The following is a 22,236-nucleotide window of genomic DNA, read 5'->3' on the forward strand; positions in this document are numbered from 1 at the left end:
AACTACCTGGGTGGTTTTGGACAGCCATGCCCTCTCCACCCAGTTTGGGTTGCTGGAGGAGAAAGGGGTTGCTTTGAATGCGTCATTTTGCCTCTGGAGGAGAATTAGGGCATAAATCGTACAAAGAGAGGGTTGGTGTCTTCGAGTCAGGCTTGACTCCTGGCAACTGCCTAGACTAGTCCCTGCAGGTTTGCCCTTGCCTAGGGCTGCGAGGGAGAGACTGGCCCAAGGCCACCCAGCTGGCTTTGTGCCTCAGGCAGGACTAGAACTCCCGATCTCCTGGTTTCTAACCTGGTGCCTTCACCACGACACCAAACTGGCTCTCGCACAAAGAAAGTGGCAAACTAAAATAGTAAGGATAGATTTCACGTTGGATCCAAGCCAAGGGATGAGCTACAAGAGATAGCTTTTCTTGGGGAAGAGCTCAACTGTGTGATATGAACCAATCAGCCTTCTAGAGGTTCGCTTGCTTTTCCCTTCACCCTCCACTGGCACACCGTCGCTGCAACATGAATCAAATCAAGCTGTTGCCTAACATGGAAAGAGTGTCCAGGGGAAAAAACAATCACCTCTTTCAATTTCTGCCAGGCCAGTAAACACACTGGCAAATGATATTGCACTTTTCAGTTGTTTATCAATACTGCACAGGAGCACCGGGTACTCTCAATGCGAGTTTCCTTGAGCAAGTTGGCATCCTGAGAAACTTTAGCTGGAATGCAGGTGGGCATCAGTGAAACAGATGGAGCAGGATCTTGGCACAGCTTAAGACAGGGCTGCAAAAGCTGAGATGCTGGGATTGTCTGTATCTACTGAACTGTGCGGTCCCTAGAGCATCACCCAAGGCTGCCATCACATTTTAAGTGACAGAAGGGGACAGTGGCAACTAAATTGAGAGTAAACACACTAACTCTATTTAACTCATTTAATTGAAGTAAATGTAAATTAAATCACATTTTTGACCCATCCCTGCCCGCTTCTTGAATTGTAAAACTCAGTGTAGTACTCAAAGACCAAGGACCGTCTTGAGTCTGAAAAAGTAGCCTTAAAGATAAAGGCATTTATGACTGGGGCAAAAGCTTTTGTTCACATGAATTTTAGATTCCTAGCCAGCACACTGACAACACTCAGAGTTGCAGTCCTAGCACTTTTAGAAGATGCCAGCTTGAGGAAGACTGCATTGGGCTTCACTGCCTTACTCTGACACCGTATCAGCATACATTTCTCTTTGATTATTTTAGTAACTCTCACCCCCATTTAATAAGTACGTTGGAGCATTAGAGCTTCACTACAGAAGGACATTTTTCTGTATGATCATATTGTATTGGGCTGGAGTGAAGCCAAACTCCAGTTATGTGAAAAAAACGTGCCCCTTTTAGGTTTGTTCGTATGCTTGTTTATCATCAGACTTATGGGTGGCCTCAGTCATAGTTGGCAACTTGAGGCATGTAACCTAATTAAAAACCACCTTCAGAACATTGGTCCATCTTTGACCCTGAATGTTATCAGGCAGGTTCTACTGATATAGAAAAGGGATCTGGGTGAACAAATTAAGCAAAGTTTGCCGCTTGTTTTATTTATTTCATAAACAAAATCAGTCAATGTGCCATGAGCCAATGGGAAAAAAAATGACCTCCCCCCACGCCCCGCACTATCACCAACTGGTTGTACCACATTTAGCCCAGGTGATCCCAGTTCTCCATGGGTGCTAGCAGTTTTGGGGGGGTGTAGCCACCCTTCACGGCAAGCAAGAGTAACTAAAAGCCCCCCGTCAAAAAAGCTGTACCATCTGTTGGCAGGGATTGTGCTGAGTGCAAGGCTTTTGGGACAGGACCGCTGAGTCGGACCTGCAACAGCTCCTGCAGCCAAGTGGTGAGGGTGCTGGTGGCCCCTGTGGACGAGAGATGGTGCCAGATGAAGGCAGGAGACGGACGCCTCCTCATCTACCTCATTGAGAGGGACAAGACAGGCAGCGTCCTCCTCACGGTGGATGACCAAAAAAGTGAGTTGCCGGGGGAAGAAGTGTGAGTGGGGGCTGTTGTTCTTCTGTCCTGCTGGGGGCTGCCCAGAGACAGCAGATGAGGTGCTGGGCCTCTGGTGGGACCCAGACCTGGGGATCTGGTTACATAGCAGGCAGCCTGTTATGTTATAGCAGGCCAGGGAAGTCTCTGTGCCTCTCTGTAAGGAACTCCAGCAGAATCAAATCTCTAAACCAATTGCTTGCTAACCACGTTTTGCTGAATAAACCACAACTCAGTGGGTTTTCCCATTGCACCAAGACACAAATAAGCAACTCACATTATGTCTTAGTATGATACGCATACCTAGTCTATATGCTTCCATACGGCATTCACCCCATGATAGGCCATTGCTGTGATCCTGTAAGGCTCAGTCTATGCAAAAAAGCATCTTGTTTGCATATTTATTGGCTCTAGATGGCAGCTTGCATGTCCAAATTCCCTGAGTGTTCACCTTGCTATCTTTGACCTAGAAAGAGTTGTTATCCCTCCCCTACTGCAAATCATTGTGAGTTAGATGTAAACACTTGCTAGCGACGATACACGCGGACGAACGAGGACAATGGCTGGGTTCACACATTGCACAATGCCTTCTGTTCTATTTTGGTTAACTCTGGCAAATCTTCAGTCCACTGGCGATCACAGTTAAGCAAATCACATTTAGTGCAATAGGTGAACCCAGCACATAGTGCCCACTGCCAAAATGAAAACTCAGCCTCTTCAATGGGCACCCCTGAGTTCTTCTATTCTGTACAGCAGAGTTTCTCAGCTTTGGCAACTTTAAGGCATGTGGACTTCAGCTCCCGGAATTCCCCGGCCAGCCTTGCTGTACAGGATCACATTCACTGATAATGCTATAGAACTGTCATCAGCGGACATGACAGCTTTCCAGGGTCGCTCTTCAGCCTCTTTGGGGAGCAGAGCACTAGCAGAGATGGTGGAGGTATAACTCCCTTCCCTTGCAGCCCCCCTGCAAATCCCCATCACGTTACTTGACACATCTAACCCTGTAGGTAGCTATAAAATAGGCTGCCCCAAATCGATATCCTCCAAACAGTCTGCGAAAGAAAAACATAATGTTTAATCTTGGTACACTCTGTACCAGGGAAGATGATGTTTAGAAGCTCTGCTACTGGAAAGTGAGCATGGATGCTAATATAGCAAGACACTGGCTGGGTGGCTGCAACAGAAGAGGGAGAGGGGAGGAAATAGGAAAGGAAGGGGAAGTTGCTTCTCCAGTTCCTGGTGGGCATGTTGGTAACTTAGGGGTTCCCGTGCCTCCTTTCTTTCCCTCCTGCCAGCGCCAGATACTACAAGGCAGCTGATATTGATGCCAGGGCTGCTGAGTGTGGTGATCGTGGTGAGCATAGGGGTGCTTCTCATTGTTCTGCCCCGTGGCGTGGTGGAGATCTACGACCGGAGAGAGTTCAGACGCTTTGAAAAGGAACAAGAAGGTGCCAAGTGGTCCAAGGTCAGTGCCTCTCAAAGCTGCTTTAACTTACAAGGCCATGCTGAAGGAGAAGAACCTGCCCCACCAGTCTGCTTTTTCCCTTGGAAAACACCTGCAGAAAATTTGAGGGACAGAGCTCTACCACCTGGAAAATGCAATACACACAGACACACACACATTCCAATACCATGGAATGGGGTAGCTTACAATCTGACTCACACACACACACACACACAGTCAGATTGTCAGCTACCCCCATTCCATGGTATTGGCAATGCTACCAAGCAGGGTTTCCAAGAGCCACCTTTATCTCAAGCAAGCGGGGGGGGGGGGGGGGAGGCATTGTATTGCTTGTTCTCAACCGTACCAGCTGAGAAGCAGCGCTGCTCTTCTACTTACCACTGAGGACATGGGCAGCTTTGGACCCTCCCACAGGCTACAGCTCTCCTCTGCCCCAGCCTGTAGAGTCAGGAATTATAGGGTCCTAAACTTCAATCAGCTTTACATGGATGGGCATAGCTTTAAGTTGCAATAACAAAGCAATTAAGTCTGGGATAAGTTTAGTTTTGGTGCCTCCAGGGCTTTTAGTGCTCTTCAGTTAACTGTAGCACAAACTGTGAAGATCTTTTGCACAAAAGCACACAGACTACTCTCGTTTCTCTGGGAAGTGAAACTTTCTAGCTGGTGGTATCATTTGGAGCAATCTTGCTCTGAAGGTTACTTGGAGGCTGTGTGGCACAAACTGCAGTTTACTCAACCCTAATTTCTAGATATAGGTTAGCCAGCTTGTGGTTTAGTGTGCCATACTAATATAGCCTAAAATTATACTGAATCCTTCTTTCTGAGATGGCTTCAAAGTGAGTTCTGGGGAAATAGAAAACGAGCCTTTTCAAAGATGACTCCACTTGCGGATACAAATTCAGCATATACACTTTGCCCTGTTCTTTTGATTTCTTTTTCCAGGTGAACAACTTCAAGTTCAAGAGTGCCACCACAACAATCATCAACCCCCAGTACTATGGTAATGAAAACATTGCAAACACAGCTTGAAAACACTGTGCCAACAGCTGGCGAAGATACTGTATGACTTTGGAGCAGACACCTGTATGAGAATTTTCCCCTGAGCAAGCCCTAATGTAGATCGACCTACATCACCAGATAATCCAGGATTGAAATAATGAATCAACATCTGTAGCAAAATCTCAAAGTGGTCAACCAATAAAACCTTTATTGTACCATGCTTTACTTGACCTCACGTATTTTGTGCTTGGAAACAGGGTCATTCCTCATTTGCATCTAACCATGGCACAAACTTGCCCTGGAAAGATCTTTTTCTGTTGGGTCCCTGTGAGTAAAATAGCCTTAAGTTCTCCTTAGCTCTATTGGTGGTGTCAACAAGAGCCACAAGGTGTTTAAACTCTTATTAGGCATTGCCACCTATTGAGATGAAGTCATGGGGATCATTTCAAGCTTTAGGCCCACAGCCAACCTGGTCTGCCACCATCCTGTTGTTGCATCCCTAGAGGATGGATAGAGTAGCCAATGGGCCTTCAGATTCACACAAGAGTGGCAAAGCTGTATCTTTCATCACTGGGGTTCTCCTTGCATTCTTTTGGCAATCCTGCTGTAGCTGTGTACAAATGCTTCTCAGCCATAGGCATGTCTATCCATAAAATGTAATATAACATGGAATGTTGGAAGCAATTGGCTGTCAGTAAAGTTAAACTATCAGAGTTGCACAAACAGCACTTAACTGTTCAACAAGCAGTATTACAAATGTTTTAACTCTGTGACCTTACTAGTTTAGCACAAAACTGAAATGATGATGGAATTACAAGACCAAGCCTCTCCTCATTGCCTCCCTAACAAAACATGGAGGAATATGAAAGTCAACATTTGCTGCCTGTACAGGTAGTTCTTGTTTATCAACCACAATTGGGATCAGCAACTTGGTTAAGCGAAGTGGTCGCTAAGTGAAACTGTGATTGTGCTTAAGATCTTCAGCTTTCCTTTTCCTTTGAAGGTCATAAAAAAAAGTTACTTTTTCATCACCACTGTAACTGAATGGTCGCTATTTGGCAGTCACTAAACAAGGACTACCTGTATAATAGAAGAAAAGGAATGGGGTAGAATTTCTAATAAAAAATGCTGCTTGTGACTAAGCTCCCATTGTGGCACCAAAGGGGGAGAGTCCAGCAATCAGATCCAATCTACCCATTGCAGTGCTGTTCTACCTGTCAGCTGATGATGTGTTAAGGATGGAGGACAACAAAGCTGGGAATCAGTTTTGCTTATCATGTGCTGCACACGTAACAGCATCATTTAGAGTGACTTGAAAAGACACAACTTAGGCAAGACAGGGATCACCAAGAGGGCACCCAATTTCATGCTGGCATAATTTACTGATAACTCAAGGGTGTACAGATTAGCACTTTAACTCAGAAAAAGTGAAACACTGTAACAGAAGCAGACATCTCTTCCTTCCAATGAAGTTAGGTGGGTTGGAGTTTTTATAGGTAGGAATGCCCTAGATTGGAAGTTGGGTATTACTGGAACCATCAACGTGGAAGTGTAGGCAGCAGGATTTTAGATTAGTTTCCAGCGCAACCACTGATCTGGGCGTGGCCAACCTACAACTTTTCTCTTCCCCCCAGCACACTTGCAGTGATATTCTGAACAGCTATCATGGCTAGCTGCTGCACACACTATAACATGAACCTGGTAGATGTATTGTTTCTTTTTTCTTAGGAATGCGTTTTCTCCTAGCTCTAGAACCCGAAAGATTTCTGCCTGAAAGCCCAGAGAGCTGCTGCCTATCAGTGTGGACCAGGGACTTCCTCTCTCTGAAAGTGAGCCCCACCACCTCCGGGTAGGACCTGGTCCACCACTGGAATGCAGCCCAGAAAACAAAACGGGCATTCAAATCTGCTAAAGACAGTACCGTGCCATCTCCTTTGTGCCCGTGTTCCACTGCTGGCCCTTCACCCAAGCATATGGCAGAACAAAGCAAACTGGCCAAAGAATATGTAACACCCACATTAATGGCATGGAGAAGCAGTGAAGCTAAGGGTTGGGAGGGAAAGCAAGCCGAGTTTATTTTGGTTACAGTACTGAAATAGACCACACACACAAAAAGGAAAAGACACCACACTGTAATGGTAAAAAGATACAAGTTTATAGCATCTTATAAAAACTACAATTTAAAAGTGATCCTGTCCTTGGGTAACACACCCCTGCCCCAATTCCTTTCCCTGCAAAATAAGTGAGTTAAAGGGAAGGAAAATAAATTATTTTAGAAAAAGCTATTGGACCTTTACATTAAGTCCACAGGTTCTCTGGTCAGGCTGAAGTGCTAGAATTTTTCTTCCTTTCAGGAGGACTATGGGAAAGCCAATACAAACTGCAAGAAGAGATCCTTTACGTTTTCTTCCTATTTGAACCAAATTCCTAAATTAAGACCAGCAGCACCACCTCAGAAAGCACCTTAAGGCACCCCATCCATGTGACTAGTACAATGTGTCCTTCGGCTACCAGCCCCCGGGAAAAGGGACGGGAATGGCAACAGTTCCCAACAACATCCACTGACAGAATGGGATTTCTGACTTCCATGGAGGAAAGTCGGTAGGACAGAGGACACAGGCAAATAAAGTTCCTTCTGAAACTTGCCCCCAGTTGCACTTTAGTGCAATACAATTACAGACACTCCTCGGCTTACACAAAGGTTCCAGTCCACCTGACTTTTGCAGGTCGGCTTGCATGCTGCTGCCATTTTGCACCCATACAAAACAGCGTCCGCCAGGTTGACTCCCTCTGGCATGTCAAAATTACGCAAGTCTGGACTTACATACCTTGGGGACTGCCTGTATAAGGAACATATTCAAGTTAGACAAAGATACAGGGGAAAAGCATGGTGCATACTCTCTAAAGAATGGCTTCTCTATATCTAAGAGAGGCATTACCATAGGCTGTGTTGGTAAAATTGTGTGTCCTTAAGTTCCTGCAAAGGAGGCACATTTCAACATTTACGCAGAACCCATTTTCCAGGCTGCTGCTACCTGGAATTGCCAAGCCATCCAATTCATCTAACTCTCAGCTGCAATCATGCCAAAGCAACTCCATCCATTGCGCTGGTACTGTGAAGAATATTTAAAAACATTTCATTGTTTTTACCTATGTGTTAAGTCTCACCTTCCTCAACCTTCAACAAATTTGTCTTCTTTTCACCTCACTGCCTCCTCACGGTTCTATTTAAACAAACAAATCTCACTCTGAAATGGTTTGGGTCCCTTGCATTTTAAAGAGCGACAATCAGTGAAACTTCCAGTCAAGTTTCACTTCCTTTCAATTTCATCTCCATAAAGAAAAAATGCAAAGACCTTAGTGCAATTATACCTACTGCATACAATTTCTAGATGAGATGAACCAGCAGCAATTAATAGATGCTATCAATTTATTTGGGGTGGGTCAAGGTAATTCTTTAAATGAAACCTCCTTTCATAGAAAACTATTTTTCCCCTGCTTTGCTAACTTTCTGCCTGCAGGCAATTATTTCTTTTAACAGAAAATGCTTGAACCATACTATTCTGCCCAATTACTAAAATTACTCACTGAATTGTACTCGTTGTTCTTTCTGAAAAATCGTCACCTGCAATATTTAGCTCCTGAAACACAAGGAGGGCAAACACATAATTTAAAGTACTTCACAAAAGCTTTTTGTTTCTAGCCGCTGGAAAAACTATGGATTTCTTTTAAAGAAAAAAACATTTTTGTGGAGAATGGTGAACATAACAGAGTACAACATAGTTCACGAAGCTGAGATAGTAGTTCGGAAAAGCGCATGAACTCTAAGCTGGCCACGCACCAACCCCACTATGAAGATGGCTGCAAGAAACAGAAACCGAAGATGGGAGCAGCATTGACTACCGTGCCTGCCTTCTCTCCCATCCTGTTCTTTCAACACTACAGTCCACTTCTGAGCAAAATTCAGCAGTGAAAGTCACCTGCAGGTCGTTTTTGAGGTTAGCATTTTTTCCCCTCACTTCTGAACAGGGAAAGAGAGTTAGACAACAAGACTGGCACACCACCAATTAATGCCTATATAGGTGACTGTTAAATGGCTGAGCTGGTCAAGCGTGCAGCAACTTGAAGAACTCCTCCCAGAGTGCATGGTGTTAACTAACTAACCTCCCAGGTTCCGACGGCAGAACCCCTGCAAGATGCAGAGCCTAAGCAAAACACACCCTTGCGCTACTAAAGCTGCCCATGCTTTAGAGAGATCAAAACAACCCAGTTGTTACTCTGCTTGGCACATAAAGCATTCAGCAGTATGAGACAGTTCACTCAAGAGATTCAGCTTGCCGCTTGGGGAAATACTAGGCAACAGTGAATATGCTTTGTAATGCCATGTCTCAATTACTGGATTAATGCCAGAGGATTAGCTAGAAAAGGACAGAAAAACAACATCGAGTACTGGACAAAGAGGTTTCTTCTGCTCAAGCAATTTTTCCCCCCCAGCCGAGCACATTGCCACTTCCCCCGAAACAGTCACATTCCAATTTCCTTTCCACTTTCTTTCTAAGTATCTGCATTTCCTCCAAGGTTTTCTATAGCAATTATTTTATTTCCTTTTGGGGAAAAACAGTCCTCAGGAAACTGAAAGACCTATGGCGGTACGTTCTTTTTAAAGAGCAGCCATTTTATCAGCCCCACCAAACAGCAACAAACCACAATTTTTAGAGTTGTGAGATGCCCTAATCATTCCTATGAACTGCAGAGTACAAGTCAATGTTACTAATTTTGGAAATGTAACGAGGCTGGGAATGAAATAATATTGGCTCTTCCAATATACGAAGGAAGGGGAATCTAAGAGCTCTTTTATAAAAAATATGATCTCCTCTATAGTAACATTCCCCAAGCTAATATACTCCAGATTTGTTGGACTACAACTCCCATGATCCCTAGGCAGCAAGGGGAAGGCTGATCTAAAGAAGAATGCCTTTTGCCAGTACTGGAATCTCTTAAATGGTTGAATTTGTGGGGGACAACAATCTTGATCCAAAGCAGTGTTTTTCCAAACTTGGCAACTTTTAAGATGTGTGGACTTCAGCTCCCAGAATTCCCCCGCCAGCATGCCGGGAGCTGAAGTCCACACATCTTAAAAGTTGCCAAGTTTGGAAAAACACTCATCTAAAGCATCCCATCTCTATGTATAAAGCCCTTCTAGTTGCACAGGCAGAAATGAAGCCCCTCAAGAACAATCTCTCCAGCGTGACCAAAGAGCAGTATTTCTCTACTGATGCAGCCCTCGGTTTAAACCTGATTAAAACAAGGTGTGTATGGTAAACTCAGGAGAAGTTAACTCAGGGAGGGATGTATTTGAAGCACAAATGAGATTTGTATCTACCATTCAGATGGAGTTACCTGTTCCTATCATACAGATTCCAGGCTCAGAGACAGATTATTACTTGCCCTACAGAAAGACCACTATTTCTCTGTGAATGCAACGATGAGGAAAAGAGGTTTTGGAGGTTCCTGCTTTCCTTGCAGACTTGCGACTGCCTGTCGTAACTAAGCTGAAATAATAGCATATAAAAATTTGCATATTGGGAAAGAGCCTTATTTTCAAACTTCAACGAAGCAGCTCAGGAGCAATCAGAATTAATGGTGCATGGGAATGCCGACCCTTAGTCCTCGAGTATTTTATTCCAAGAAACATATCAAGAGGCCAGAGTCCCTTCCCTTCCCCATTCTCCCCCAAAGAGACTGCAGTTCTTCAACATTAGGCTTGGGAGACAGGTGCCCTCGGACTGGAGCTGGCTTTTCATATATTTACGAAAGCAGGACTGCCACCTAAGAAAGCTCTGAATTTCACGCGAAGCAGGGTAGGTCCTGAATGGATGGCTATTTACAAGGGAAAGCGAAGGGACTACACGCAAGGGTCCTCCTCTCCTGGGAAGTAGAAAACAGAGCCTTCCAGCCAGCTGGATATCAACTGCACCTTGCCAGTGGGAACACATCCAAGGCAGACTTCTATGTTCACCCCACAGCACATGTCACCTTCTGCAGCCCTTGTTTCTTGAACCACGAAGATCGAGAATGGAACCTAATCACAAATCACTGTAAGAGAATAGCATGAAAAGAAAAAAATTCTGTAGACCTTATGGCCAAGCTTAAATGAGACAGACTCCTGTGATCCCAGGCCTCAGTATCCTGCTGCTGCTAATCCCTCCTTTCCGTTCCTTTTGTGGATCAGCTCCGCAAAATAGTTTACTGCTTGACTGGTGGTGATCACTGTTTTCATAAAATATTTGCCCGTTGTTCTCCCTTTGCAAGCCAAAGATCAGGCCAGCTGGCAGATCATCTGTTAATCGAGAGCACTGGATCCGGTCGGAATGGCTCGCAGAAGGCCCAGCAATGCTTTCAAAGCCTTTCCTGAGGCAAATGGTGATAATTTCAAAAAACTAAACAGAAACAAAAAGCGCACCCCAGCAAAGTTTATCCACAACTGCAGTGGGCTTCCCAATGGCTGGGAGTCAGCCCCGCTTTGTCCTCAATTTATTTACAGTGTCAAGACCATTGTTGAAGTCTGTGCCCGCTCAGCTCTGCCCCTCCCACAGGAGTAGGCTCAGCAGGCAAACTCAGGCGCAAAAAACAAGCAGGTGAACAAGCCCACTCCCAGAGCATCTGGTGGACTTTCCAGCTCCTTCTAGAAGGCTCTTCCCTGGCCTAACCCTAGAGCAGCAACTGTGAGTCGGACGCTTTGCCGGGGCAACCCTGGCACATTCGTTTGTGTCTCAGCAACCGGTCTGTCCTGGAGAAGCTCTGCGAAAGGGAAAGGAGATAAAAAAAATCCAGGAGTGATGACCAGAGAGACAAGGGTCTATGTAAAACCAAAAGCAAAGCTACAAACCCTGCATTCTAAGTCAGCATACTAGAAAAGCCAACATGGGGCAGCGGGCTTTTGGGACTGGAAGTAGGGAGATCCTGAGTGAAATCCTTCTTCAATCAGGAAAGCTCACTTTGGAGGAGTTATACTTTTTCCATCCAACCTCTTGTAGGGTTATCACTGAGGAAAAAGTTAGAGGAGGGTGTGCTCTGTACTCCACACTGATGTGCTCTTCTCTATGCTGATCCAGAGTCTCGACATACATCTGACAAGGTTTCCACTCTAAATGTAAGACAAATGGGAAGAGGCCTTACCTGCAGGCAGCGCTCACACTGATATGGCTTCTCCCCACTGTGGACACGTTTGTGGCGCTCCAGGTGGTACTTCTGGATGAAGCGCATGTCACACATATCACACTCAAAAGGCTTCTCTCCTGTAACAGGGAGTAGGGAAGAGCTCCTTATTTCCACAGTTGTAAGCCCTATACGTTTAGAGGGCACAAGGTGATAAGAACCTTTCTAAGCCAAGATCTAACCATACAAAGCAGAGACAGGAGTCCTAGGGTAGGCATCTGAGTCACTGAAGGAAGAGATGTTATTGGGATTGTATGCTACAGCACACTCCAGACCCAAATGTAAATGCAGCGCCCATTCTCACTGTTCCCTCTCCTAATCTTACTTTTCTCTCTGCAACACGGGCCCTGATCCTGAAGATGGAAGCCTCAGTCTCTAGTTCATCAGTAGTTGAAGATTATTTCTGCAAGTATATTTCTGCATGGAAGAAGCTGCTACTCATGCATGTGATTTTCCAGAAAAGAAATGGATGCAGCTTTTTCCTTACAGTCTCAGGCCTGAAGGAATAGATGGTTCTCTTCCATGACTTCACACAGATAAAAATTCTGCCTTTATTTAATTGTAAAGATGAGCATACTCCAGAGATTAGGTGCCTAGATGGGCAGGAAGGTTTAGTATTTATTAGAGTGATGTGTGTTTCAAAAATGTTCCAGGATTTGGAAGAACTGCTTCAGGCCTTATGCAAATACAGTACCTCCCTGCTATTTATTAAAAAAGCCTGGCTTTTTCTTCAGGCTCGCATATGAAAGTGATAAAAAAAAAATGTGGCTAGTTTAAGAATCACGTTAACTTTAACAGTCAACTACTTAAAGCATCAGTTGCTGCTGCTGCAATTGTTTTTCAAGCCCATGGGGCAGCCTGAAAAAAGTCCAGTGACTTTAATGAATAACAGAGAGGAACCGTGCTTGCCCAAAATCCTCGCACAGGCCTCATACTACCGCAGTCCACTACTGGTAATATTTTGTTTAGGACAGAGTAGGAAACCCATCCCCTTTCTGGCATATGAAAAATGGAAGAAACCAAGAGCTACGGTGAAGCAGAGGCACCTTGCCGCTCCATTGTTTACACTGCTGAATCCAGAATGCTTGGAAGGATGGAGGGCGGAATGCTTACAGAACAGTCCCAGTTCCATGGCTAATCTACATGAAGACCTGGAAACAATTCTCTCTTCTTGATATAATTATCAATCTAAGCCTTCCAAATTGCTTTAAGCTGCCTGCATCCAGCTTGAGCCTCTGGTGGATGCATTTCAAAGGAAAGAGGGCCATCTACTGGCAGCACAAGGGCAGGGCAACTGGCTGGAATCATGTTTCAAAGCTAAACAGTTAATTACAGTGGAACGTTTTTGTTCCCTGAATGACACAAACCACACAACATTAAGGAAATCTGGATTCGAGAGATGCATTGGTACACAAGGATTCTGTAATAACCTGGATAGTTGGAAGTTGTTCCAGTGAATGGAGAATAACATTTGATAACCCTTCAGCAGGTTGTGTCTGCATCAGAATCAGTATTGCCAAACTCCCTTTACTACATTTTCCAGTCACAAGACTTAGATCACTGAAACCAGGGTGAAGACAGGAGCTGGGTTCTGTGGTTCTTGGTATCTCAAGCACCTGCATTATACATATTAATAATGGAGGAAGCTTTCATGTTCACACTGAACTGAAAATCTTTGGGTGTTGCTACATAATTTACACTCAAGATCCGTCTGCCTATTTTCTAAAGCAAGGTGCCTTGCTGAAGCTTATCAATGGGCAAATGGCCATACGCTTACCGGTGTGGATGAGGATATGTCTCTTGAGGTGGTAGCTGCTCCGGAATGCTCCAAAACAGTGCTCGCAAATAAAGTTCTTGTTGATCCGGAGCTGGAAGGATCCATTCTGCTCAATCACCACTACCTGCAAGCAAGCATGAAACAGCTTCTCAGCAAACAGGCAACGTGCCTATCCAGGCACATCTTTTGACTGAGGGCTTGCAGGCCGGCCAGGAGGTTTGGCTAAGAAAGATACATTTTAGTGCTTATACGCTGGCCTCCTCTACAGATTGTCAACTCTCCCTGTATCAAGCCAAAGTAGAATGAATTGTGCAGCACAGCGGAGGAAAACAAAGAGCATCTTAATCCATGGAGCTATTTTAAGTTTGTATAACCGATATAGGTTGCATCTTTAGCTTTGTTTGGTACAGAACTCTGATGGCCTGGATTTTTTTTTTAATTACCCAGATTCATTAATATCTTCTGCTGTTAAAAATGCAAAAATATCCAATATTTGAGCACTACTGGAAATAGGTTGACAGAAACAGGGTGGATATTTGCCCACTTAATCTCCTTTAACTTAATATATGATAAGCATGTGCAAAACACTCTGTTTTTCCTCTGGATCTGAGAACTGCAGAATGGTTTGTGAGTTTCCAGACCAGGAAGTAAGTTTTCCTGGAGCATCACAATCCACGTCCTGTTCAGGAGATACACTTCCAGAAACGTACGAACTGCTATGGCCTGTTTTGGATAAAAATTGCAACATTCTGGAGAGGAACAGCTGCTCTGTTTTGCAAATAATTAACATGCAGCTTCCAGCAAATATCTGCTCTGCTTCCAACCATTTATTATACTGTCCTGTATGTTACAGAGTAATTCCACAGAGAAGAACCCAGCCCTCCCTTGTGAGTTTGTCATCTGTCTCAGGGCATCTGAAAGTATCAAGCACAGTCTCTTATCAGCAGATAGGCAGTTTTTAAAACAGAACAGAAATCTTGGGAAGATATCTGACAGCATTAACTCTAGCTAAACACGTTAAATGCACTTTGCCCCAATTCTGTTAATCTCTTTTACCTGAGCTGAACAGTATTTTCTTCAATTCTTATGGTTTACCGCCAGAGATTATCTACTGAGCTCAGAGTACAGCTGCACAAGACACCAGGAGCTTTTTTGTATTTCATAGAAAGACAATGTCATACTTCCTTATTTTAAAAGGAGGTCACATAATGCTTGCTCAGTTCCTATTCTTCATTTGAATCACCCCAGGGCAACTGATACTGGACGCAGCAACAATATCTGTGTGCCTTGTAATTTGGGGCATAAGAATTAAAGTAGATTCAAATGCACTAACTAACCATATTGCTGTGACCACAAGCCACAGGATGACTCTGCTGGTTCCTACAATATGCAGCAGGCACTAAGTGAGGGAAGAAGCCTCACAGTCAAGCAGCCGACAGCTTGTCTGGCCAATCCTAGCCTTATGCCTTCCAGACGTCTTGGATCACAAATCATTACCGGCTATGCTGGCTGGGGATAATGATCATAATTGGCTGACCTGTTTGGAAAGGAGCAGATTGGGGAAGTTTGACACAGGAGTTGCACAACCCTGAATAATAAAGTTCTCCTTATTCTTCAGAAACACATGAAGGAGAACATTTTAAATCATCAAGCTGGTGGAGAAGTTAACTATTAGATTTATAGCTTGTGCTAGACTGGGATACGTTCCCATGGAAGGTTCATGGGCTTACTCATACAGGCTGTAAGAATGGTTGTGGCCTTTGCTTATCTTCAGCTTGTGCAAACAGCTGCACCCCTTGGTTCATACTGATTTGGCCAGTCTGGCTCACACGTGGGCCAGAATCTGGCTAGGATTCTATCTAAGGCTGCCCTGAAGAGTGTGCAGAAATACCAGTAGCTTAAGGGGCAGCAACCAAGGTGGTTTTAAATGTTCATCTTCTCAGAACATATTATACAAGTTTTTTCCCCATCTGCACTGGCTTTGATTGGTTTCCCAAGTATAGTGCAAAGCACTGGCTATTAATTATTAAGCCCTCAATGGCTTTGCCCCAGATCATTCGAAGTAGCCTGTCTACCTGCGCAAAGCTGCTCAGGCACTGCAGTCAGTCCCTGAAGCCCTCCTGAAAGCCAGGCTCAAAGTTTTCCTTGTTGCGGACATGAGAACAGGCCCTCTTGGTGGTGGCACCCGTGCCGTGGAATACCTTACTAAAAACAATCCCACTGACCCCTTTGGTTGAGTTTTGGAAGGCTGGTACGTACTTTTTATTTCAGCACGCCTTTAACAGTTTTCAGTTAGCTGCTTTGGTCCTGATTTTTAAACTCTGGCCAGTTGCTTTAAGCCCTTCTCCTGTAGCTGTTTCTAAAACTGAATTGTACAGTCTACATTTTCATTATTGCTGTTACTAGGTTTCACGTATTTAAACTGGAAGCCAGGTCTAGAAACTAGGTAGAAATTTCCTGAAAATAAATCATAGCACTGCTCACCAATTTGGCAGCGGGAGGGGGGGAGAAGAACCCACTTCCAACTGAGAGCATCTGTTCTTTAGCCCCGTCATCTGATGGCTTCTGAGAGCAGGACAGCCATTCTGTAGAGGCCTAGAACTTTGCTAGGCCATATAATGAAAGATTACCTGCCTTTTTAAGGGATTTTTTAGGAGGTGATCCTTCTGCTGTTTCTTCTTCCTTCCGATTGCGTGATTTCTCACTCTCCTTGCGATGACCCTAGCAGACAGAAAGGAGGATACTGGCTACAAATGGCTTACAGTTTAATCTGTAAATTTACAAGCCAAGCCTCCCTACCCCCAACCCTGTTTCCTCTGCTCTGTTATCCACCAACATGCCTGGAACAGAGAACAACGAAGCGCACGTGCAGCATCAGACAGCTGAAAACGGGCTGGCCCTTACCAGCATGTCCGGCGCACCCCCTCTCTCCCCGTTCTCCACCTGCTTAGAGCTTTGTTTCGGCATCATCTTCTTGCTGGCAACTGTTGGCACCAGGCAAACACCAGAGAGTCCCTCACAGGCCAAGAGGCTCGCCTGCAGAGGAAAAAAAAAGCACAAAGACATCAACAAATACAGCCAAGCTGATTCCAGCCAAGCTAGTTATCCCTATAAGACTGTAGCCAGGCCTTCTAAGGTGTGGGCTACAACCTGACATATGGTTATACTGCCGCGGGTTGTGGAAGTTTCCTACTAAAGATTGACAAATGCCATTAACATCTGATGAGAGAGAAGACTCTCATTAGGTCAGCTGAGGAAGGTTAATTCAACAGCTCCCTCAACAAAAAAACTCAAACCAGCTTTGTACATACTTATCTCCAGGGGTGTGCAGTTATTTGGATCCAAGCCCCAAAAGGTGCGTAAGAAGAGATGCGGTGGGCTCACTGCACCTGCTGGCACCTCCTTAAAAAGCTGCATATTTCTTGGGCCCACACAATAGCCATGTGATTCCAGGAAAATATTTGAGTTAAGGAAATGCTGACAGAGTGTCACAAGTTTGTCTTATCACATCACCTTGATCCTTAGCTTAAATGTGTATTTTCCTGGAAATGCATGGCTACTGTGCACATCAAGAAAAAGGTTTAAGAAGGTGCCAACAAATGTAACGATCGTGCCAATGCCACCTCCAAAGCACTTTTCTGCTTTTGGTCTGAGCAGCTGCACACCCCTATTTCTTCACTCTCTATCTTGAAAATCATTTCACATCTACAGGCATCTAAGTGACTCAGTTTTCTGTGTACCTTTAAAACTTCTGTCTATCCTTTAAAACTTTTTATCCCCTATAGGCAACTAGTAAGTTACTGTTTATTAGCTGTGCTAGCATGGGTCATGAAGAAAGACAGAACTATATATATCCAAGCATGAAAGGTTACTTCCATTTGCCATCTAGACCATAAAAATGTGCTTGTTTTGTTTACTTATCCTAGCAAACATTCTTAAATCCATGGCTATTGGTCAGCCTCTCTAATGAAAAGCACTTCCGTCAGTTCTTCTCCAAAGAACTAGAAACTATAGAGCCAGACTTGGCTACTGCTTCTGACGTTTTGCTCATCTTTAAAGACAGATGTTGGGAAACAGCCATAAAACAGCAGAAACTCTGCAGCTTTGAAATGTCTGGAGTAGGAGACCTAGCTTAATAACCTTTTGGGGGCCTCGCTCACAAGCAATTAACACAGAGTTAGTAATGTGGATTGGCAAGAAAGTGGCAGATGTCCGTTAAGTGAAAGAAGAAGGGAGATGGGAGAGGGAGGATGCAAAACATGAAGGCATGTCCCACTGTCCCCCAACATCTTAAACGAGGCTCAAGTGGCAACTTTCAACCGCATCACCAAATTGGCAGATGCACTTGCAGCACACTGGCTGCGTACGCACAGATTTACAGCATGGCAGCAGTGTGGCCACTTTGTGCCAGACTCTGACAGGCAAACAGGGCACAATAAAGGCATCACAGTAACAGATGATCACAATTATTGGAAGAGAAGTACAATATTGCAGAGAAGACCTAGGTCAGTCGAGAAGAGAAAATTATGAAGAACTGGGACTTGGGTTTGGTTGGGGCCTCAGCAGCCTCAGTGGCAGTGAAGTGGGCAAAATCCCCCCCCCCCCCCCCGTGGACACCGAAACAAATAGAAATGGGATTAGTAAAGCCCTAATCACCACTAGGCTCCACAGCCTACAGCCAGCAGGGATTCTGCTTGCCTCCCTTTCTCTCACTGAAGAAAAACAAGCATTGCCAACGGTGGCAAAACTGGTCTTGGGCCAGGAAGTTGTCGATGGCCCATCAGGTAGAGCCTAAAAATCTCCCCTCCTCTCAGACACTAAAGCTGAGATGGGCAGCTCATGTGAAGGAGCTCTGGTGTAGGCTGGGACCAAGGATACCCAGGTTCAAGTCCTCCCTCAACCAGATAGCTCCCTGGATGAGCTGAGTAAGTTATTATCTCTCCCCCGTCCCTCCCACAGAGTTGCTATTGTGAGAAAAAAAACAAGAGGATATGGCCATGTGAGCTATTTTCATCTCTCCAAGGACCCTTAGGAAAGAAAGGCAGTAGCACATGGATCTCATGCCTATAAATGCCACTGCGGGAACTGCCATCTTAATTTCTCCACAGTGCACCTGACATCCTGATGGGGCAATAAGCTCCAGAGTGACACACCATGATCTTGAAAAGTAGCTTAAAAGGCAGATGCAGGAGCAGCAATAGCTGCTAATGGAAAGCTAGGGCAGAAGAACATTTTCCTAAGACTGTAAGAGTCCAAGACATATTGATAATTGGAGTGAGGGGGGAAGTAAAGAGAATGGGAAACCTGTGAATTATCAATCAATTAAATATATGTAAAAAGAAATAAAGCAGGAAGCACTGGATTAGATTCATTTCTTTAAGATCAAAGAAAGATACAGTTTGATGTATTGGATGAAACAGATAGCCAAACCTCCTATGGCTGGGGCTGTACTTTTCCTTTTTTTTTCCTCTGTGGGTTGCAAAGGATATGGCAGATGATATAATCTGAATGGCAAAGCTGAACTTTTGGGGTGGCTTGTTTGGGGTAGTCTGAAGATGATTAAGAGACAAAAAATGTGTATTAAGTTTTATGCAGGCTTTACACATTTACTTTGTCCCTTATTTTTTGCAAACCCCACTGTGAAAAAAAATATTACCTAGAAACTTTGGTACTAGTGCTGAATATTGGTGATGCAATGTGGAGCTGGAAAATGGGGTTGGGGCAGTTAGAAGTGCCTTGACATTCTTCCCTCTCCCATCAACCCCTACTCCAAACATGTATGTAAGCCCCTAGGCTTGGAGTGAAAGACAAGAAAAATACAATGACATTTTGGGCTTGAACTGGAATTGGCTGTAAGAGAAAGCAAACACATTTTCCAAACATGGCTGTGAGAAGACGGCCAGAATGGCTTGGTAACCCCCAGAACTTTGACCAGGAGGGTACAGCACTCCAAGCTCTGCAATGCTGACTCCTGGAGCAGACCATCAAGAGCTGAACAGTTTATGTTACACAGAATGGATTATCACAGATGGCTCTTTGCAGCCACTTCCTCAATGATGAATTCCTGTGGGACAGGATGGGAGAACCGGGGCCTGTTACCTGAGCCATCGCGTTAGTCTGACAGTCCTCAACACGGAGATTACGGCAAGTCCTTACGCTTTCTCTCTCTTGCCCAGGAAAGAATTTTACGACTACAAAGATTTTTCAGTAAATCGTTTCTGCGCTGGTCCCGTCCAATACCTTCCACTTTGTTGACATCTTTCTGGAGTCGGAGAGTCCAGAATGGTGTGCAGCAAGTTTTCCCAGCCTTGTTAAAAGCTGAGGAAAATTACAGACCGTGCTGCTCTTGCAGATGAATCACCCCAAACCTAAATCCCTCTTCGGGATGGCCCTCGCTGGGGAAAGGATGCTGAGGTCCTCCTTGCACAGAAGCCACAGTATTGCTGTGTGTCCACCCCCAGTTTCCACCTGTGGGTTAAGAAAAAAAAAACAACCACATATATTTAAGAACAGAAAGTGAGAACAATATTTTTTATTATAATTATATACTGGACTGTAGTACTGCAATGGTAAAAGGTGTTGGTATCCCTAGTCTACTAACTTGAAAGGATTCTGCTTACTATTAAGTTCCCCAGTCCTATCTCTGCAATATATGACTTCTGCAAGCTCTTGCACAAAATTCTGAACTGCTGAACCAGTGCATCATCCTGGGTGATCTGTATCATTACTGTACTGCAATACCACAATGCAACATTAACATAAGAATTTTCTATCTGCCTTAAAAAACAACAGCTCAGTAGCAATTAGGAAGCCACAATGTTTTATAAGGTCCATCTAAACAAGACAACATATATACTGCAGTTAAACAATTGGTCACACTCATGCAATGAAGGTAATTCATATGCTCCTTTTTCCTTCTGGGGCTATTCCTTGAAAAATCTCAATTTCCGGAGCATGTTAGCACATTACATCACCCTCTCATTAGATATGTCTGGATCAGATTCTGACATTAAAACAGCCATAGGGCAGTAGCTCAAGTAGACAAAGTCAAACCTCTACAAAAGTCAATCTAGTCTCCAAATATAAGCATTTTATTTAGTTTTTAATGTAAATGTTTACAGTCCTTAATATGAACAAGCTAGGTCACATAATGTGTCTTCATTACTATAGTTCAGCAAAAAAAGAAAAAGAAAACCATTATGTTTAAAATTCAAAAACAGTATGTTTTTAACTCTACACAACAAAGCCTTAAATCTAACACTATTGACAGACTGAAACACATCATAATGCCCTTTAGCAAAACCAATGCAATTGTGTAAATGAGCATTACAATACCCATGCACCAATAACATCGTCTTCACCAAACTGGGTGCCCTCCAATTATGGAAACATCCCCAAATTTTCAGAAATGACCATTTTGAATAGAAATTCTGGGATTAAAGTTTACACATGTGAAAGGCACACAAGTTAGGAAATATTGATCTATAGTGCTGCACCAAAGAAACCAAATACACTATAATGTCACTGAAGAGTAAGCTAGCATAGTACCAACACTGAGAAGTGCACCAAAAATACAGAAAAATGAAGAAAGATTAGTACTAAAAGTTGGAGGGGGAGTATGAAAAAGCCCATATGCATCAATATCAATAATAGCAACAAGCATATTGTAGTGCAGCAAAAACTTGCTCAAAAAGATAACCACAAGGACCTCTGGCTTAAATGCATTAAGCATGTGACACAAAACAAATTCTTATTTCCTAGCACTAATTTAAAGCTTTTCCTTCATTTTTCAATAGACTGGAACATTAAGAACCCTTGGCCCTTTAAATAAATGCCACACAGCATGAACACCAGTGTCCACACAAGCCCAGGTTGAGATTTGGTGTTTTCAATCTCTTTGCTCCTAAGGGATCAGTGCCAACATTTTCTCCAGGACAAGCCTATTCTAATACGATGTTATCTCCTCAGATAGGATCCTGCAGAACTATGGACAAGGCCAATGTTTATTTATGGTGCTCCTAACTAATTCTTTAGCACATGTCCACGAATACTTTCAAGTTTCAGAATCTCTAAACTTGAAATAACATGTTGTGTAACAGCTCCTTCACAATTTACAACGCTTCTGCTCCCCAAAGATCAACATGAAACCCTGCAGGAAGTTTAGAATCCAGTTACAATCCACACTGCAAAGAAGCGCGGCGTTTTGCAGCGTAATTTAAACCGACACTCCTGAATTCGGCGTAGCCTGAAGTGGGTTAGTAGAGCGAGTTCGTGGGAAGAATCAGAGACCTGACTCACTCACTCGCTGCTCCGCCTCTCGGTCTCGATCGTACACCTGCCGCGTAAGAGACACCCCCTCCCAGTTCCTGCAAACAGGCAGCCTAGGTCCTATGTAGCCCGAACAGGTGACCCGGGCGGCTGCGCGGCGTAGAGCCCGGGAGAGCGAAGCACGAGCCCGAAGAGCGCGTGGGCGAGTACGCACGGCTCCGCGACGCGCGCCCGAGCGAGAGCAAACGCCTGGCCCGTCTCCCCGCCCGGACTGACAATGAACACGCAGCGGCCGGGCCCCGCGAGCGCTAGGCCACAGGCGTGCGCGCGCCCCTCCCAGGGGACAGCCGCGCGCGCGCAGGCCAGCGCCGCACCTGAGTTCGCTCCCGGCGCGCCAGCTCCCCTCTCCCGGGGAGACCAGGGTAAGCCGCCGCTGCTATTCCCACCACCACCGTCGCCACTGCCGCCCTGGAAGCGGAAATGTCGAA

General features: G+C 44.6%; 2 protein-coding genes across 7 annotated transcripts in view; one reads left to right on the plus strand and one right to left on the minus strand.

Annotated features, from left to right (window-relative positions):
• ITGB7 (integrin subunit beta 7) overlaps nt 1-4,700 on the plus strand; it is a 44,896-nt gene extending 40,196 nt beyond the window's left edge. For 2 of the 3 annotated variants that reach the window (XM_025171218.2, XM_088137993.1), the window contains 3 exons: nt 1,797-1,999; nt 3,317-3,486; nt 4,429-4,700. In XM_025171218.2, coding sequence (XP_025026986.1) covers nt 1,797-1,999; nt 3,317-3,486; nt 4,429-4,515 — 460 coding nt within the window. In that variant the 3' untranslated portion in view covers nt 4,516-4,700. The remainder of the gene's footprint in view (nt 1-1,796; nt 2,000-3,316; nt 3,487-4,428) is intronic. The other variant, XM_088137994.1, reaches the window with a different exon arrangement.
• Nucleotides 4,701-6,526: 1,826 nt separating this feature from the next.
• On the minus strand, nt 6,527-22,235 carry ZNF740 (zinc finger protein 740). 4 transcript variants are annotated; one of them, XM_088138001.1, is made up of 7 exons: nt 22,123-22,235; nt 19,721-19,948; nt 16,424-16,516; nt 16,111-16,201; nt 13,481-13,600; nt 11,665-11,783; nt 6,527-11,286 (listed from the first exon to the last, which is right to left on the minus strand). In XM_088138001.1, the coding sequence occupies exons 2-7, from the start codon at nt 19,736-19,738 to the stop codon at nt 11,197-11,199; spliced, it is 531 nt and encodes a 176-aa protein (XP_087994127.1). In that variant the 5' UTR covers nt 19,739-19,948; nt 22,123-22,235; the 3' UTR covers nt 6,527-11,196. The 4 variants fall into 4 exon arrangements, with proteins under 4 accessions (XP_087994127.1, XP_087994125.1, XP_087994128.1 ...); XM_088137999.1 differs by having other exon boundaries at nt 16,385-16,516; XM_088138002.1 differs by having other exon boundaries at nt 19,580-19,948.
• Nucleotide 22,236: the final 1 nt, after the last annotated feature.

Source organism: Python bivittatus, unplaced genomic scaffold (genome assembly GCF_059951505.1).
Source record: "Python bivittatus isolate LINGU-HERP-01145 unplaced genomic scaffold, Pbiv_v1 ctg000220_np1212, whole genome shotgun sequence".
Classification (NCBI taxonomy): Eukaryota; Metazoa; Chordata; class Lepidosauria; order Squamata; family Pythonidae; genus Python; species Python bivittatus.